At 41.1% G+C, this 18,673-nt stretch overlaps 1 protein-coding gene and 1 long non-coding RNA gene across 6 annotated transcripts in view; both read right to left on the bottom strand.

Annotated features, from left to right (window-relative positions):
* Positions 1–2,180, bottom strand: part of LOC147648517 (uncharacterized) — a 60,117-nt gene extending 57,937 nt beyond the window's left edge. For 2 of the 3 annotated variants that reach the window (XR_015280643.1, XR_015280642.1), the window contains exon 1: positions 1,936–2,082. This is a non-coding gene — a long non-coding RNA (uncharacterized LOC147648517). Of the gene's footprint in view, positions 1–1,935 lie in introns of all 3 variants that reach the window. The other variant, XR_015280641.1, reaches the window with a different exon arrangement.
* A 2,569-nt stretch (positions 2,181–4,749) lies between these two features.
* The window catches only part of LOC111941374 (uncharacterized), a 118,750-nt gene continuing 104,826 nt past the window's right edge, over positions 4,750–18,673 (bottom strand). For all 3 annotated transcript variants that reach the window (XM_086868322.1, XM_086868323.1, XM_086868324.1), the window contains 2 exons: positions 12,101–12,154; positions 4,750–6,334 (listed from right to left, as the gene is read on the bottom strand). In XM_086868322.1, coding sequence (XP_086724448.1) covers positions 6,067–6,334; positions 12,101–12,154 — 322 coding nt within the window. In that variant the 3' untranslated portion in view covers positions 4,750–6,066. The remainder of the gene's footprint in view (positions 6,335–12,100; positions 12,155–18,673) is intronic.

The raw sequence follows: 18,673 nt of genomic DNA on the forward strand, positions 1-18,673 counted from the left end.
TGATGCACAAATATGTTCTCATTTCACTGAAGTAAGGGTCAAACCAGCAAATCTCTGACCTGGATATTTAACTCTGAATGCAGAAAGTGTGCTAAAAGCTTATTTAAATGATACAGCTGCTGAAGAAATTATACAGCTGCTGGACAGTATAATTGGAGAGAATAACTTGCTACTTCAACACAAAATCTTACTGATATTTTCACAACTAAGCTTTTGCAAAGTGTATTTGAGCATGGGTCACTGAAAATGGTAGAGCTACATCTTGGTTTCTAATGAAGTCAAGAAACCATCCCAACTTGCCACAAATGTAAACAAGCACCAGGAATTCATGTGGAAGCTGGAAGGATACATCATCCAGTTTTATTTCCTGAATAAACTGGCTGTGTGAGAACCAGGATATAACTTTAGGGAGGGCAGCAATTCTCCGCTTCATGGGCCTGACTGAACACATTTTAATGAGAAAATGCCAGTTCACTGGAACTGATTAATTCCACATGTTTTCTTGTTTCCTGTTCGTTATGTTTACCTTTGGGCATTCCCACACAGGCTTCTGCTGGAAAAAAGAGACACAGCCTGTGCTCATGTGACATCCAAAGGCCCATGCTGGGCCCCCATTTTGGGTGCCACAGCACCCTCCAGGAGGATCTGCAGAGTTCAGATGGTGCACACTGATCATCAGCTCTGGAGCTGCACGCTGCTGTCCCCTGCACACTCCCGGCAGAGACAGACATTTTGAAAACTGCCTGCTTTCCACCTACACCCCTTGACATGCTGTTCCAGTAGGCAGGCATTTCTGATTGTACCAGCATCCTTTAGCTTCTAGTTTCTCCAGATTGACCTCTGAATCCTCAATTTGCCACTTTATTTGGTTACAGATCCCACTGGGTTCAAGTATTTTCTCCCACTGCAGTCAATTATGGACCAGGATCAAGTTTCTTCTCTATTTTCTCTCCAATATACAAAAACTGTACAAGACTTTAGAAGCTTTTATGGCTGGATCTCATCCTGAGAGTGAAAAGCCTGCATTTAAATAATTTTACTTTTAGTATATTTTCAATTAGGGATATAAAATATGAAAAACACATAAAAATTACCACACTTCTTCTTTCCAAGACTCTTATTGCAACTGATATTAATGTATCCTGTAGACATGTGGCGAGAGAGCCCAGCTATGATAGGGTACAATTTATGTAATTTGATCTATTTTATGATCTGTTTTATGAGTACATCTAAATGAACACCCAGTCAAACTCTAAAACAAAAGAAAGTTCTACATATTACTTTTTATTTATCTAGGAATCAACAATCAAAAATTAGGAATTAAAAAATTAGCATTTTCTAATAGTGAAAATGCTGTACTAGATTGTCTAACCTTAAAGCACAAAACTTGTCTCAAATCAGAACAGAGAGAGGCTAGCAATAACCTGAAATTTAACAGGTATTGGAAGGAATACCTTATAATGTGGGTGATTCAGGGAGAGGGTGTTCCTCTCATGTTGCAAACAGCTTCCCCAGAATATTGTTCTGTATCTTTTAAATAAATTGCCTTAAGAATGACGGTGTCCCTGTGCTTTTGTGCACATAGCATAGCAAAATGAAGTGAGAGATCACGTAGCAAACAACTGCCCAGTGTAAGGAAGGTAGCAATAAGGGAATATTCGTGAACAGCAAGAGGATGGTGGGAAAGAGGGAAACGGCCATGGCATTGGATTTGTGACAGATTTACGCTTGAAGAAGAGGCCTGTCAACCTAAAAATGGTGAAAATGTACCATTTTTATATAGTGCAATATGTTGCACTATTGGAGAATTAGCCTTGAAGCTTTCTGAATCCCTCGGACACACAGAAGAGCAGGCTGGTTTCCTAAAGGTGAGGTCAGAAAATGCGACATTCCTCTACTATAACCTACTGGGTGACATTGGAAAATTTACCTCACCTCTCTGCTTCCCTTCTCTGGAAAGATTTTGGAGGCTTCCCGTGACAGAGACTGGCACTGTTGGGTAGTCTGAGGCCGGGGTTCTGCTGAGGCACGAAGGGGAGCACGGAGGGCCAGAGGCGCTGCCGGGCGGCGCTCGGCGGGGCTGGGCTGGGGCACCCTGACCTCTGCTGGCCACCGGCAGCGGCCGAAACAGGAGCGGCTGTGTTCTGTTCTGCCCGAGTTCTGCCCGCTCGCCTCATCTCTTCACACTTTCCCAGGGGAGCAGCCTCTTGGGTACTGAAGTGGCCGTGTGGTGCTTCCGTGGGCATCCAGCAGCTCCTGAGGTTGTTTTTTCCATGGATTAATTATTTCAAATGCATGACTTGGCAGAGGTATCCCTTTGCTGTTGCAGAGAGTTTTGTCAGACTTTAAATGTTGATCTGAAATTTTCCATGCTATGGACTTTACCTCACCCCGGGACATTTTCACTCCTAGAAGCCTCGGTCTGGGGGTTTTGAGTGTATCCAAACCTAATTGTGCTTTTACTGACATGTTCTCTCAAAGTGTTTAAACTCTGGAAACTGAAAGGGCACCGCTTGAGTTTCTGATGGGGTGAGGCAGAAATGCTTTCTGTGAAGCCTGTAACCTTTGGCAAAGATAGAGACCTTTCAAATCTACAATTTCTTTGTGCTTGGTCGTTCCTAGCACATCTTGGCACTTTCTACTGTAGATTTTGCTTGCTACAATGCATGATCTACCTTGAAGAAGCTCTACACACTTCTACTTGTGTTTTTAACCATGGCTTCCCTAGGTTACATCAGGTCTCCAAGTCCCACTTGGGAAGTGGGTGACAGAATTAAGGGCTGGGTACAGAAACTGGCGAGGTGAGGAAGCAGGTTGGAGACAAGGAAAGAGCAACAACACAGAAGGGTCATTGTGGGAAGGAACAGCATGTGCTCATGTTCTTTCCACATCATGCAGAGGCTAGATCAGTTCTCTACACATGTCCATGCCTTGTTGTCATGTCTCATCATGGCATCCGTAGTCAGTGCCTTTCCTGCAGAACCTGCTCCACACTGAGCCTAGGATGAAAGACCATCTCTAGAGTCTGGGAAGCCCTAGCTGCACTGAAAATATGGCTGCGTACCAAAAACAAGCACTGAGGCTGAGAGTGATAGACAGCATGGCAGAATAATCACAGTTACACTGACTCTACTGCTGCTGCTGCTTTTAGACCTCTATAAAGATGCACACAAGGAGTAGGCACAAATTGCCTTTCTTAGTGCCTCAAAACTGGAATCCACAGCTTGGACAAGCTTTGTCCCAGCTTTTGAGTGATAGGCCTGCAATTTTCTTCCTCTTTCAAAACTTGGAAGAGTTGAGAAGGGGTATGGAGCGGTAAAATGAAAATCTCTTTGTACTTAACTTAAAAATGGAGATTCATCAAAGATATCAGCTTGGCTTTAATGTCTGCTGCAATATATTTTGGATTTGAGATTAATGAAAAATAACTTGTGATAAGATTTCAGTTGTGGTACACAAAGGAAAGCACAGTTTGTCCTGACCTCCTTTAGGATAAAAGGATCCATATCTAGCTGAACAGCCCCTTTTCTTTGGTGGTAAACAGAGTGAATAGCCAAAAATATATACATGATTTATGCAGAGAGTTAGCATTTAAGAAAAGTGTAGTGTAATGAGAATTGCCCATATATAGAGATCAAAGTTAATATCCTGGACAAAAGAATAAAGGAAATGATCCCTATCTTCTGTTCAGTCAAGTCACTAAATTCAAGTGTGTCATTGTGTCAGCAGTGTTTGATTTGAAGTCTTCATTATTAAGAAGTGAATGGTCAACATCTGTAGATATTGGTACAATGAATCTTGCTGCTTTCTGAAGTCCATATCCTACAAATCTTCTGTACATTACCTATATTCCTAAATTGTCCTTTAGGGGCAAAGCCAACAAAATCAAATCTGATGAAAACCAAGCTCACAGGAAGAAAGTGTTTCTAGTTTTAAATAAACACCTTTTTATACAGTAGTGCTGTGCAATGTATATGAATCTGTGCGCATTGCAGTGTGCAGTACATGCTCAAAAAGTGTGCCAAGGAAAGTATATACTAAAACATCATAAAGGACTGGCCTATTGCATACCCCCAGGCTGGTAATCTGGCTGAATTTTCTTTCTGGGAAGGCCCCTAGACTTAGAAATGTGAATATGTTTTCATTGTCTAAAAGGCACACAAACCTACATCCTGAGGAATTAATGCTTGCCTTGTGTTGATTATTGAATAGAAGAACTAATTGTTCTGTAAGGCCTATACAAAACTACATGTTCAAGAAATCTTCTACTTGTGGAAGCCCAGTTACCGTGTTTGTATATATAAACAAGCACATTGTTCACCAAACACCTGCATGTCTCAAAAATTGAATTAATAAGTCTTCACTCAAAATTATAACCTATTCAATGTCATCATGAGCCTGTTTGCCATGTCCTTTGTGAGTCTCTGCCTTTCATGTTGAAAATGTAGTTATTAATGCCCTTAAAAATGATGCTTAAACTCTACATAAGGAAGCACAATTGGGCCCTTTACATTATTTAGATCATAAGAGGGTTTCTATGCTGGGAGAAATCTTTATAATATTTTACTGCATATGGAAAATGCTTGTAGCCCATTGAGGGATGTGTGTGACATGATTCCCAGAAATTAAATACCCCAGAGAGAAAGTTACACAATTAATCATCAACTTTTGTGTTACCACTCAGCAAGATTTTTATTTTTTCATGCTGGGAGACTGAAGGGAGAGAAAACAGATCTTGAAGAGACTATATCGAGCCATGCTTGCTTTATTTGGCTTTGAATTTGCCTGCACTTCAATAATTATTGAACATCTGGTTTCTTTGTTAATCACAGAAAGCATGTTTTATTCCCTTGACTTTTCAATAAGAAAAATGAATTTATTGCGGTCTGCCATATGAGAATCCACTGCAACAGTAACAGTTTGCAGGAACTGAACCTGACATCATGCTGTTTGTGATATGCCTGTGTATGTGCGTGTGGGGGGGATGATCACAATAGTCATTATTTTCCCATAGGATTGAAACCACATGCAAGAGCTCCACTGCCAGGGACAGCCAGGACAGCATCATCTATCACTGTGATGGCCAACTTAACATAGCCAGGGACTTACAGGTAGGAAGAGGTATTCACCCTGATAAATAGTTCTTCTTTTCAGTGATGCTCAAAAGAACATAGAGATGATCAAGATTTTGTTTCCTGAGATGACAACTTCTGCTTCCCTATTCCTATCCAAACACTCATCCTCAGGTTTGATTTCCACCCCAGGCTATATATAACCATTTGTTGCAGCAGAGGGACAAGTTTCAAGTCCCACAGACTTAGCCTGTTCAACCTGGCAGCAATTGTTCACCTCCTGTTATGCAGAGAGGCTGGAAGCTTCCCTGTGCTCCCTTTGTCCTCCTCAGAGATGTCTTCATCACCACCACTTATGTCCACACTTAGGAAGAAGGAGAAGAAAGTGTAGCTGCTTACTGTGACATCCAGCTGGAACAACAGCAAGTGATGGCAGACAGCAAGAAATAGAGCAAAGTCAGGACCTTTTACTTCATATCAGCAGCTCCACTCTCAGACTGGGGACCAGAGACTGCAGTGAGGAAAGCAAACTGTGATGCAAGAGCTCTTTGTGCATTGGGCAGTCGATCTGCAGATAAGATCTGGGGCTTGGTTTTTAAAGAGTTTTATTAAATATATCTTAAAGTGTAGCAGCAGAGGACATTAGGCATTTGAGGTTTAATCAAAAAGGTAGTCATGAATTTTCATTAAAAAACGTTCTCACTTGTTGCTTTCTCAGAGAATCTAACAAAATAATAGCAGGTAAGGTAGCTAGTTTAAAATAGAGCCTAAAATGGTTTGTGGAACAACACTTCCGAAATGCCTCTATTTTGTGATCAGTAAAACCTGTAGGAAAATACTTCAAAGTGGGCTTTTTTGATGTTGTGCCACACATATAAAAGCAGTATACCTCTCAGAATATCATGAATTATGAATGCATTAAGGATGCAATAAGAGATCTTTAATGATTACCCTCACTGCACAAGGTCCTTCACTGCAGAGAAGAACAAAAGTGCTATGCTCCTGTCAGAGCACTGCTGATTTCTGCTGACTTCCACCATGGAGGAGATTGCCCCTCTAACAGGCTCCAGGTCTCCCAGGCTCCATCAGTCAGTGCATTCCTCAGCTGCTGGCAGGATCCAGTGCACACCGTGCTGCCAGGCACAACCACGGCCATGGGCACTGGGAGGTCATCTTCAGCAGACATTGCACCAGGGGCATTCTGGCTGCACGTCCCCAGGCTGTGCTTGCCCACTGTCCTGTAGGCTAAAGGACCTGGATGCCTAGAATGGAGAATGGAGAAGTGGAATCATCAGAGCTGTGTTGGCATAGTCTGCAAAAGGCTGTGAGACACAGCAAGCTCCCTCCTGGCTCGCATTGCTATGGCCATCATTGCAATGGTCTCAACTCTTCCCCACTGTCCATGTTAATTTTCAACTTCTTGAGTTTTTATGTTTTAAATCCCTGATTCTAAAGACTTCAGGGCTTTTCCATGCAATTTAGCTTCCATATACATGCATGGACACACAGAAACACACGTGGGTGGTCCTTGCTTTGTTTCTTCTGCGTGTGTCCCACATGGGGACAACTCAGGTGTTCTGAGGTGGTCTAAGGCATTGCCAACTCAGCACCTGGACCATGATGCCTGCAAATGGCTGTGGGAATCAGGGAATTTCCTCTGACAGCACATCTGAGTTCCCCCAGCTGAAGTGACTCTCTCTGAAGCATGCTGGTTTTCCAAGTGCACACTGGCTGAAAGAGCCACTGACACAGAGGCTACACTGTCACCATGTGCCAAGTGTGTTGGCAAGGCTGGGGCCAAGCTGGGCTGTGTGAATGGCAGCGCTTCCCCTCAAATCCTGGCACTGGGGCAGGGCTCCCTTCACCCCCACCCATGGCCACCCCACGGCCCAGTCTTCTGGGAGGAGCTGGTGCTGCCACAGCAGCTGCTGGCGACCACGCGTCGCGCAGGGAATACGCTCTGCCAGCCACTGGGAATATGCTCTGCCAGCCACCGGGCATATGCTCTGCCAGCCACTGGGAATACGCTCTGCCAGCCGCTGGGAATACGCTCTGCCAGCCACCAGGAATATGCTCTGCCAGCCACCGGGAATATGCTCTGCCAGCCACCAGGAATATGCTCTGCCAGCCACCGGGAATATGCTCTGCCAGCCACCGGGAATATGCTCTGCCAGCCACCGGGCATATGCTCCACCGGCCAACGGCTGTGCTGGTCCACAGGATCCCCTCAGAGGAGCCACGCACCACTGTTCCTCCGCCGCCGAAAGCTGGGGCTGCTGGGCAGTCTGGCAGCTGGCTGGGTGGTGGATCTCAGTGGACCTGAGTAACTTTGCCCAGCAGTCAGTGCTAACAAAAGGCCTCTGTGAAGCCATGTAGAGCAGAGAGCTGCTGTTGAGCATGCAATGCTCCTATGAAGGAATTAGCACATTGGGAAATTATTTTGGGACCAAACTTCAGCAATTTCTGGAACAGCAAGACAGACATTCTCTTCCACCCCTTCTTCTGATGTTCATAAGCAATCTCTGCCACTACCTATTTTTCTATTCAAGAACTGGTCAAGGAAGGCAGGGACTTAGTGCAGATAATATAGGCAAAATTAAGTATATTTGCTAATTCTCCTTAAAGTGCAGTCCTTTAAATTGTCCTGAAGGTAAAAACTTTACTGGATTTAGGATGCAGTAAAATTTTAAATGGGCACATACTCTTGAGTGAATTGTTATGAAAGAGGTTACATAGGCTTATACCAGTTGCGATTCATTCTAAATTTTCCTCTTCTGTGTTTTTCCAAATGATAAAATCAGATGAAATCTTGAATGCTGTTAAGAACGACTGTGACACCACACATGAAAGGACACAGTTGATCTTGTCAAAACTCTGGCTGAGTTGTCAGATTTTAGTAAAAAAATTAGTTGTGAGGTATTCACAATGTCAAGTCAGAGACCGAATCTATTTTTAAATGGTCTTATTAAAAATTTCACTCTGTTTTTAAATCAAAGAGAAGACCAAATCTATTTTAAGACATTTCTCTGATTAGTTTCTCAGAAACATCATCTAACTGTATTAACACAGCTGTCAGAAGGGGCTTCCTTAATAAAATGTAGCCTTTATCAAAGGGGAAGGAAAGAAAATTTTATTACTTTGTTGACCAGGGCATTTCTACAGATGACATCTGGTTTACTGGTTTATGTCCTTGCTCAGATCTGACTCTTGTCATTGTACCATTTGTATAGTTTAATTTTGCTAATACAAACATCTGAACTGATTATGGAGAGATACTAAATGGGAAGCATATATGAAAGATCTTATTAAACAGCATTCCTACATTATCTAAAACAGATGTAGAATTGTAAAACAAAAAGGCCTTTATTAGGCTTCCAAAGCTGTCTTTGTCCATCTGCATAAATTGGCAGGTTGCATGAAGACCTTTTTGTTATTTATAAATAGAATCATGCCTGAAATAAAACCACACATATACACAATCTCTAATTTAGGAAGGGTTAAAGTCCTTGGTCTTGATATCCATCTTGAAGCTAAAGCCTGTCATTATTATCTGAGGTTTTACTGCTTACTTCCTCTGGTTCTTGCTATTTGTTTTTCACAAGTCCACCTCCAGTTAACCCCACACTTTTATTCCTGTCATTAGCATCCTGTATGTGCTACACTAGATAAATGTAGAAATCCTAATAAGACTATGAAATACATATGCTCAAAAGCCCCTAAAGCAATTCTATTAGCCTTCACCTCCTCAGCATAAGCTTTGCCCTGCATTGTCTTTCTCAAAAAAATACAATGGAATCTTAGCTCTTATAAATACACTTCTCTTACAAACACTGCTCATTATGTGTTGTTTGCTTCAGCAATTACCTGCTTATAAATTGTAAATCCAGAGCAGGAAGGCATCAAATGACCCTATCCAGTCTCCTGCTCGGGTCTGCAATATCCTCAGAATACCACAAACTTCTCCCTGAAACTCATTTGCAAGACAAAGCCTCTCTGGGTGAATTCTACACCTGAATACTTTTGGACTGTGTGGATGCTCTAACTGCAGAGGTCTGTTAAAACAGCAGTCCTGTGCAGAAGCCTACACAGAAGCATGCAAAACCCACAAAGCCCACATCCAAATCTCACAGGGTGCAACAGGTCTGCAGGCATTTGTCCATTTGTGGTGTGCAGCATGGGACTGGAGTAACCCCCTTGAGTACCCATGTCAACAAGCTTCAGCCTTCACCCACTCCACCAGCTCTGCTCATGTCACCTCTCCAGGCCACCCTGATGAAGACAGCCATGCCCTTTTCATGCAACTGTCACAAAACAAGAATGTAAGAACCCAATATAGGGCCAAAAAGAAGTAGTTTTCAGATGTTGTAAAATTAAAAGAGGTATAACTCAGTTCAGACAAAATTTCCTATAGTTCCAGCTGAAATATTTACTTCTTTTCCCCCCTTGCTGAGTGGTCTGTAAAATCTGAGCCCTTAACTGAGTTAGAGCATTATGTTCAGTGACTCTGATGAAGCCCTTTCCCCTCAGTAAATTCAGGGCATCTTCTCTCTGTTCCATCTTGAAACACAGACATCTCACTTCCCCACACACTTGCAGTAGGATGAGGCCATGCACACCCAGTCTGCTTGTTGAAGAGTGAAGATTCATGATCCTGTGGTAATTTATTTTACATTGAAACCTGTAAGAAACTTTCTTTACAAAGTATTTTCAGTTTATAAAATTTTGTGTGAGGTAGCCACTGGTCCAATTTTAGCATGTGAAATGTGACAGTATTCTACACATGCAGATCTCTAGGAAGAAAAAAATATTTAAAAATAAAATTGTAAAGCCTCCTATTTGTAATTCAGTAGTATGGACATTTCTGGCTCCCTTAAGATAAATAGCATTGAAAGGAAGGTAGATAGCAGTGTTCTCTTTCTAACCAAATTTCAGGGCATTACTGTGACGTGGAGGTTTAGTCTCTGTTCACTTCTGAAATACTTTAGTTGTATAGCAGAGGCTCCACCGTTGTTTCTGCATTTATCACTAGAGTAGAGGGGATAGGTGTCTGTGTGCTGTGGGGCCCAGGGATGAGGCTGCATGGCAAAGGAAGGGCTTGGATAACAAAATGCCATCGTCATCTTTAGATACTCAGCTAAAGCACTTTATATTCACCATAGTCAGAGACAAGAGCATTATATTGTGATAATATATGTTTAAATAATTTTTACCTTTTTCCTGTAGGAAAAAAAAAGCTGCAATGAGGTTTCCTCAACAACTGGCATTTAACAGCTGGCAGTGGGCAGGCAGTGCTGGCCAGAGATGCCTCTGCTTAACAAAAAACAGCACCAGCAATCCTTACCCTGAGGAATCCCTGTTTTTAATCACCAGATTTATTAAACTGTAAAAGCTGCTGATACACATCAACTGTTCCTGCTGGTGGGAAAAGGATTGGCTCTGGCACTTCTTCTTGAGATGGATATAATTCACGAACTTCTTCCAGCATCTGGTGCCAACTGCACAGAAGATTTATGCAGTGTCAGTTAAAAATGAGGCTGTTATCACTCTCATGTTTATGAAATGTTCTCAGCTTTATAGTGAATACATTTTCTTAAGCAATGCAGGAAATGGCTGAGAACCTCACATTTGGGTATTACCCCTCCTTCCACAAACCATGTCCAAATCAATCCATACAAATTTTTTAACAATATATTTCTCTGACTAAGCAACTAGGATGAGAAAGTGTTCAGCTCCACAAAGACAAGTTGATCATGTTTTCTGGAGGGTTTTTTCTAATTAATGTCTGGCTTACATGATTTTCTTTTGTGATGTATGCATGCATAAAGAAAAATATGGAAGAGATGTGGTCTTTAAAAAAACCCACATAATTAAATTCTTTAAATCTAATTTTAATGCTGTGTAGTTACCAAAAAAGACTTTCTTGTACCTTAGTACGAGTACCTTAGTACAGTACCTTAGTGCTTTCATGACTGAGGCTTTCAATGACAACTCCATGGACAGGTCTCTATGTCTGTGGTCATTCTCTTTGTCCTCAGATCTGCTGTTACTCATACTTCCTTCTGCAGAAAGTGATCAGTCCCCTCTGCTTTCCTCTCCATTTTTCATTTCCGCTCTCTATCATTAGAACAGACTTTTTTGGGTTATCTGTATTGGGTTTTTGAGACACTGGACTTTTTATCAGGCTACTCTGCACCTTTTCCTGCATAAACTGGTATGCTCATATTTCCAAACCACCTCTTAATCAATTGAGTTCCCAATATTGTCATGCAGCTCCTAATCCTTTTCCCTCCCTTCTATTCCACCCTTATTTTTTTCTTTCTCCTGATCTTTCTAGGAGATGCTTTGCTGGCATAAACATAGTTAAAGCATAATACCCTGCACAGGCACCAGTGGATAGAGCTGTAAGAGGTGGCAAGACATTTACCTCCTCTCATGCAAATAAATATTTATCTATCATCTTGTTACCTTTCAGTGTTTCAACACACCCTTAGAAAGACTCCTTTAATTTCTTGATATCTCCTCTAATATCTACCATGCCAAAACTTAGAAGTTTTCTAATTCTACCATATCCTTTCCTGCCTACAATGTCAGTTGATCTCTTCCTGTCTCTCACTTGGTTGCCATGTGATTCAGTGAATATCACACTGCCACCCATCATACTGGAAGGGTTTACCATGAGAATCCTCTCTTCCTCCACAGCTTTCTCTTGGTTTTGAATAGCAAAATCCTATTCTGGTCCTGAAAAGTGCGTTTTCCAGACATACTGTTATTTTGTTCTCTTTTCTCTGGTCTCCTACAAATGTATTTATATACGAGGCACAAAAATCAAACATCTTAAGAGGCTTCTCTGCAATGATGAGAGTCGTATTTTCTAGCCTTACGTATGGACCTCCTGAGTTTACTTCCTTCAGCTTCCACTTCTTCCCATGCTGTGCTACTAACCATGCTACTACTATAACTTATCACCCTGGTGCATGGCATGTACTGACAAATCCAAAAGTACAAGAGTACCAGATGGCTCCTCATACCTTTGCTGGAGGATAAGAAAATATACACTATTCTTCTTGTTCTGCACACCGTCCCTGTGAAAAGAGTGAAGTTTCCCAAGGTTACCCCAAGGCAACAGTCAAGCTTGCAGCCTATAAATCTGATTTATAAACTTATTGATTATCTAAACAATTGATTATCTCAATTCTCGTTACTTTCAGTGCAAAATAAAATAAACTCCTACTGAACACAATTTTCTCCTTCCCTCAACATTATTCATAAATGAAGTTGCCTGAAGGGAAGTGTTAAATCACTGCCTGTTATGGATTCCCTCCTAGATTGTTAGTACTTCCAAACTCCAGTGCTTCTCCTTGAATCTTGCCTTTCTTCTATCATCATTTAAACAACTGACAGTTCTAATTATTGTACTCATATACAAGGACTTAATTAACCTAATCAGCCTGCCATGGAGCTGACAGGTATGCTTTTCTGACAGAGTTAGGTCAAAACATGTAATCTGCAATGAATAGGAGCTCTTTTACAGCTGCTCTGGCAGTAGTTCAGTGCATCCATGTCTCTCCTCAGGCCACTGAATTGTGTGACCTTGCAGCTCACAATGAAGAGTGATGATTATAAAGTGTATGTCAAAAAGCTAGTCTTCTCTGACCCAGTTTCCAGACACAACATGATGGATAAATGCCAGGGAGGCAGCAGCCTGTGTTATCAGACAGAACCAGGGCCAAAGCAGAGGGGAGCATTGCTCCAGTCCTGCCCAGAAACAACCACTGTCAGCATGGAGCAGTGCAGAGAGCTGTGTTTTTCAGAGCAGGATTAGGACACACAAGGTGAGATGACACAGAGACACCATTCTAAGTGCTCCTGGGTGTCTGTGCCTGTACTGACTCAGCACCCTGACCACCTTCTGGCCATCACTAAGGGAAACAATGACGAGTCCTTCTGCAGGCTATGGCTGCTGTTGATCATCACGAACAAGCCACTGCCACACACCTTGTGCACTCTCTTGCTGCTCCACTAACAAAGGTCAGAGAGGAAGATAAAGGCTAGAGAAAATTGTGACAAACAATTTGCATCTGTTTCTCTCCTCAGCCCTCTCTGAAGCTGGAGCTCTGTATGCCAGAGTGGGAAGCCCAGGATCTTATTAATTTGTCAGTTTACCCTGGACTAAAAATAATAAAATGTACTTCACATCCTGACAAATGATCTAAAATTAACTCAGCTAGGCAGTTACCTATAAATCAAAATATATTTAAAAAGCAGATTTATATAAATAAGTCTAATGCTGGCTATTTTTTGTGCAAGGGCTGGAGCAGCTGCAGCACTGCTGTCAGACCATTTAGGACTGCCTCTTTCTCCATTTCCTGCTAACACACTCACTTCCTTTGAGAGTTTCCTATCCTAGGAAACTACATCATTCTCTTGATGACAAATGAACCAACAGAGAGAAAGGTGTTTCCCCATTAGCAGCTTCCTGCCTCCCGTCAGGGAAGTCAGCTGCCAGCAGCAGTGACAAATCTGTAACAGGAAAGAATCAAAGAGGAATTGGAAACTAAACTTCCAACTAAGCAACAGACTGGAAGAACATTACAAAGAGCTGGTGTTTGACACTGCATTTATGTGAAATCTATCTGCCCTTGGACCCTTGTAAGGAGGAAAGAAGTTAAACTTGTATAGACATTACTCATTAATGTGATTGCATCCTTAACCATCATGTCTCAGATAACCTACTGCAAGAGCCAGCCAGTTCTTAGTCCTGGATCTCAGTCTGTGCAGTTGAATAACAAGGAGTGTTTCCAGACACTGGGCTTCCCTCTTGTTGCACAATCAGGAGTGAAGGCAGACCGACACACCAGTCCTGCTCACAAGATAATGTTTGTTTCACTCACTCATTGAGTTTATTCAAACCTAGACCTACTTCCCTTTTAAAATATGAAGGGAAACCAGGATTTTATAACTGCCTAGACAATATCAGAGGCTGTCACATTATAAACTAAATGTTTCTGCTAGGGAAAAAGCAATATATCCTTAAAGGGCAAGTCAGACTAGGTTAAGCATCATAAGCTGCATGGGACTCTAGCCCTCATAGTCAAAGCCTATAAAGTGCAGAAAAGCAAAGAGCTACAAACAAAATTCCAACTCAAATAGTCCTGTTAGGAAAATGAACAAAGGCAAAACACTGATGTTTATAATAAGGAATTTGAAATATTATGGAATCTTTATCTTGTCCCTCAGAAATGGAAAATGCACCCTAAACAAAGAAAAAATTATGCAGAACCAAAACTCTGAGAAGGGCTTGAAAACTTTCATACAGAACCCCAAAAGTATAGTCACGATGTGCAGGACATCAACGTGTCAGGTCCCTATGACTCATCAGACCATTGACATGCAACTCAAAACACAGCAAGTAAGACATTTATGATGATGTGTTTTACGAAAACAGACACTTTATATTTTAGAAATTATCCTGCCTAAGACAGTTGATTTATGCAAACCTTCATATTTTCAAGTGACATTTTAGTGCTGGCCAAAAGGAAATCAAGAGTCCAAAATAAGTACTGATTAGAAGATGTTTAGTATTACATTCAAAACAAATGTGGGACCACTGGAGGTTGAGCAAGCAGAGCTGAGACAAGAAGCTGAAACCACAAACTGGACTGTGTTACCCAGAGCATTTTATAAAATCACATTGAAGGACAACTACCTCTAAAGAGACAGCAAAGTCCAAGGAACCATGGCAGCCCCCAAAATCATTGGACCCTCATTGATTTTAACACGTGGATTAAAAACAGAAGATGGGCCTCTTGAAGCAGTATGGAATCCTAGGAGGCTCTTAAATTTGTTCTGAATTTATTTAGAAACAGGAGGATTAATTCTAACTTTAATCTTAAGCACACATCCTCACACACTGGGGTTATTAAACACTTTACAGTTTAACTGCTTTACTTGTGTTTGCAGCATCAATAACATATTGGCTGCAATATAGTTAATTACACAGATTCATGCATCTGAAGAGAACTGAAACTTACTCATCTTAACCGTTAAAATCTTCTTGAAAACACTGTGTCTAAGACACATAATAAACTGACATCACTGCCTAATGCCTAAGCTGGTAGAGTGGATACATAAGATTTCTGCAGTAGAGACTGTTTGTTCCCTTGTGCCTGTTTGCACTGCACCCAGGGGGAAGAAAACAACATCCTGATGGGTTTGAGTGTGAATCCCCAAACCAGTTCTCACTGAACAATATCTTTCCATTAGCCTGGTGAAAGGATGCCTCTGATCCCAGATATTGCAAAGACAGTCTTTTCAGGACTACTTCTACTCAGACTTTCTCACGCAGGGTAAGTAGAGCAGGGAAACAGCTTTCAGTGGAAAAGCAAGCAAACAACAAAACAAAACAAACCCCTCTAAGTAAGGGTAGATTAAGAGTCTGGGAATCTTTTGATCTTTTGGACTCAGCTGTCCTCCAGCAGAACAGAGAACAGCTGACTGAGGAAAAAATAATGCCAAATAACTGGATTTCTGGAGAAGAAAAACTAAAAAGAAGCTAGGAGTGAATGAAGAAATGCACTTCTCAGTGAAACTGGCTGGGTGAAAACTCCTATTGCCACAATCAATCAGGAGCTTTGCTTTTGGCTGCAGGGGAGCTGGGCTTTAACCACTGAGTTCAGTGAGGACACACACCTTATAAACAACATTCACTGTCTGGGAGTTCAAAAACCTACTATGAAAACATTTTGAAAACTCATTATTTGAATGGATTATCAAAATGTATAAAGAAAGTATTGCAAAAAAATAAACTTTATGTCCATTTCAGTGAACATATATAGTGAACAACTATAATGGGCACTTACTGAGAAATACATTGATTGTTCCTGCTAAAGATCAGCTACAGCTGCCAAGTTATTGGCAAGGTACACTTCTCCTTTGAAAAAAAACAATGCCCATGTCGTCTTCAAAAATAATGAAGTCTTGTATTTATCAATATCATAGCAACTTATGGAGTGTGTACATATGTTATACATCCATGGCCATATACACACACAGAGAAAAACTCATTGAATGAGACCATTTTTGTCTAGGGAACAGAATACCTGGGTGTATGAAGCATTATGTTGGTTTACAATCCCTGAATAATGAGCATTTTATTGCTAGGATACACCTAACTCAGCTCTACTCAAATCAAGACTGCTGGAAAACATTTGACAAGATTTTTTTTTTTTTATATTTGAAATTGACAACTTGTATAAAAATTCTAGCTATGTGGTGGGTTTCTTGTAGATTTTTTTCCCTGATTTTTCCTTAGATCAAAGGGTGACCAAGGACCCAGGTGTTCTGGCTTCGCAGAAAACGAGCCCTTGGCACTTCTCAGGGTTTTTTAAGTCCTCAGGTCTCAGATCAAATGTCTTCAGGTTAAGACTATTGCGAGACAGGGTCCTATGGCCTGCATCTTAGAAACTATATGCACTGTAAACCAGTATCTTCCCACTTTTAAACTCTTTTAGGGGGTACTTTTAAACTCTTTGTTAGGTATAGATATAGGTATAGATAGTAAAGTTGTTTTGGTTTTTTTTACATTGTTATCTTCCACAAATTGGTGGCAATTTTTTCCACCCAGTTCTGATTCCATTTTCAAGCATGAAATGTCTATTTTTATTTCAGCAGGAAGATGAAACTTTTTATCTGGCACTATTCCACAATACTAACCACAGGCCAGTCTGTGCATTATAAACTGTGACTGGCAAGTGGGTTGCTTCATACTCTAGAGCTACATCCCTGTGTTGGATATGAACATTTATATCTTGGGAAGAGCCTTTGAAGGAGCATCTCCTTAAGTGTCCCACGTTACCTGGGAATCAGCTAATACAAGAATATAAACATCAGAGGTGCACAAGCACATAGAAACAGAAGCACATAGAAACTCCCATTCCACTCTGAGATCCATGACTGCCCAAAAGTCAAGTCTTCAGTGTGAAAGAGGCACTTGGGCATGGGCAAAAACACAGAGTTATTCCCCTTACAGTGAGTTGAACTCAGTTTCAGTGTTGTCATAGAAGAAATATATTGCCTTCCAAGGACAGCAGCTGTACTTTGAATCATGCAAACTTGTCAAGTTCATTGCAATTACTACAACTCATTTAAATACATACATACACACATACATATACAGATACATAGATATAGAGTTGTGTATGTGCATATATGTGTGTGTATGTATGTATTTAAATGAACTGCAACATATATATATATATATATAGTTCTGTGGCAATAATAGCAGTGAAGAAATATGAAGCTTATGCAAATAATGGCATTACATTCAAATAAAACAGGAAAAAAAATGCCAAAACAGGTAGTGAGAAAAAATAAACCAGATTTTTAACAGATTTATTTTTACTCTGACTTCAGATCTTCATTTAGTAACAAGTTTTTTCCATAAGCAAGGCAATATTGATCCATAGGGCAAGGAGAAAACATAAAACATTTACTTAGTCATAGAATAAAAGTAAGCAAAAACTTTGTTAGATAGCCAGACATCTGTGCAGGATGCTGGGAGTGCATGGGGAGTAGTTTATTAACAGAGCTGTTCTGCATATTTTGTGTAGGTTACTCCTCTTGTTTTGAGCTTCTTCTGCAAGATCAAGATTTACCGCCTGGAACAGAGGCGGGTGTTCATTCATCCAAAATAAATTAGTCTCCGGTGCAGGTTTAAGGCAACTGGCAGTGCAGGCCTTAACTCGATGAACCTGGAAAGGCCCACACCTCCCACACCACTGCTTTTCAAATGAGAAATTCCTTGGCACAAAAGACTCAGCCCACGGGACTTCTCCAGACAAACAATCAGCCTGCAGTGCTTCACTGGGCATGAGGGTCTTGGCAAGGTGCCATTCACTATCATTAAAAGTGTTTATAAAAAAATTGTTCATTTTTGGCCAGCTTTTTTTTTTTTCCAAGGCCAGGCCTCCACCCCCACATCTTCAGTGGAATGTGTTAATAATTTGCTTTGTGGAGATGAAAGGCTCTTTGATAGGAGCAGCATAAACACATCTCACTGTGCTCAAAGGTCTTTGTCCCACAATAGAAGCATAGTTTCTGTACAGTGGCTTGAACGGAAAGAACAGACACATTTCTGAATCAGTTTTCACTCTTTTTTTTCTGCCTTTCCTCTTCACACACACACATACACACACACATACACACACTTGTCTCTTCCTATATTTCTTATACTCTGTTGTAGATCCTTGTGTGGAATACAAACAAGGAAGCGGTTCCAAACAAGAATTCCTCACTGATATCTGCAGCAGATGGATTAAAAATACCAGCCAGTCCCCACAGTCTGTGGTGTCAGAAACCAAAAATCACAGCAGAGCATGTGTCTGTCCCAGAGTATGTGACTGAGCATAGCTTGGAGCAGTGTGCAGCATAGGAGGGGGTAAGAGTCCAGCTGCTATTATCTTCTGATCCTCTCTTCAACAGCAGGTTGAAGAGCCTACTGAATAAAAATAAATGAGAGTTTATAACTCATCTGGAAGGAAAAACCAGTTACAATTACCTGAAAATGCAGTGTATACTGGCAAGCACTGCCTAACTGTTGTCTC

The sequence above is a fragment of the Cyanistes caeruleus genome, chromosome Z (genome assembly GCF_971803275.1).
Source record: "Cyanistes caeruleus chromosome Z, bCyaCae1.hap1.1, whole genome shotgun sequence".
Lineage (NCBI taxonomy): Eukaryota > Metazoa > Chordata > Aves > Passeriformes > Paridae > Cyanistes > Cyanistes caeruleus.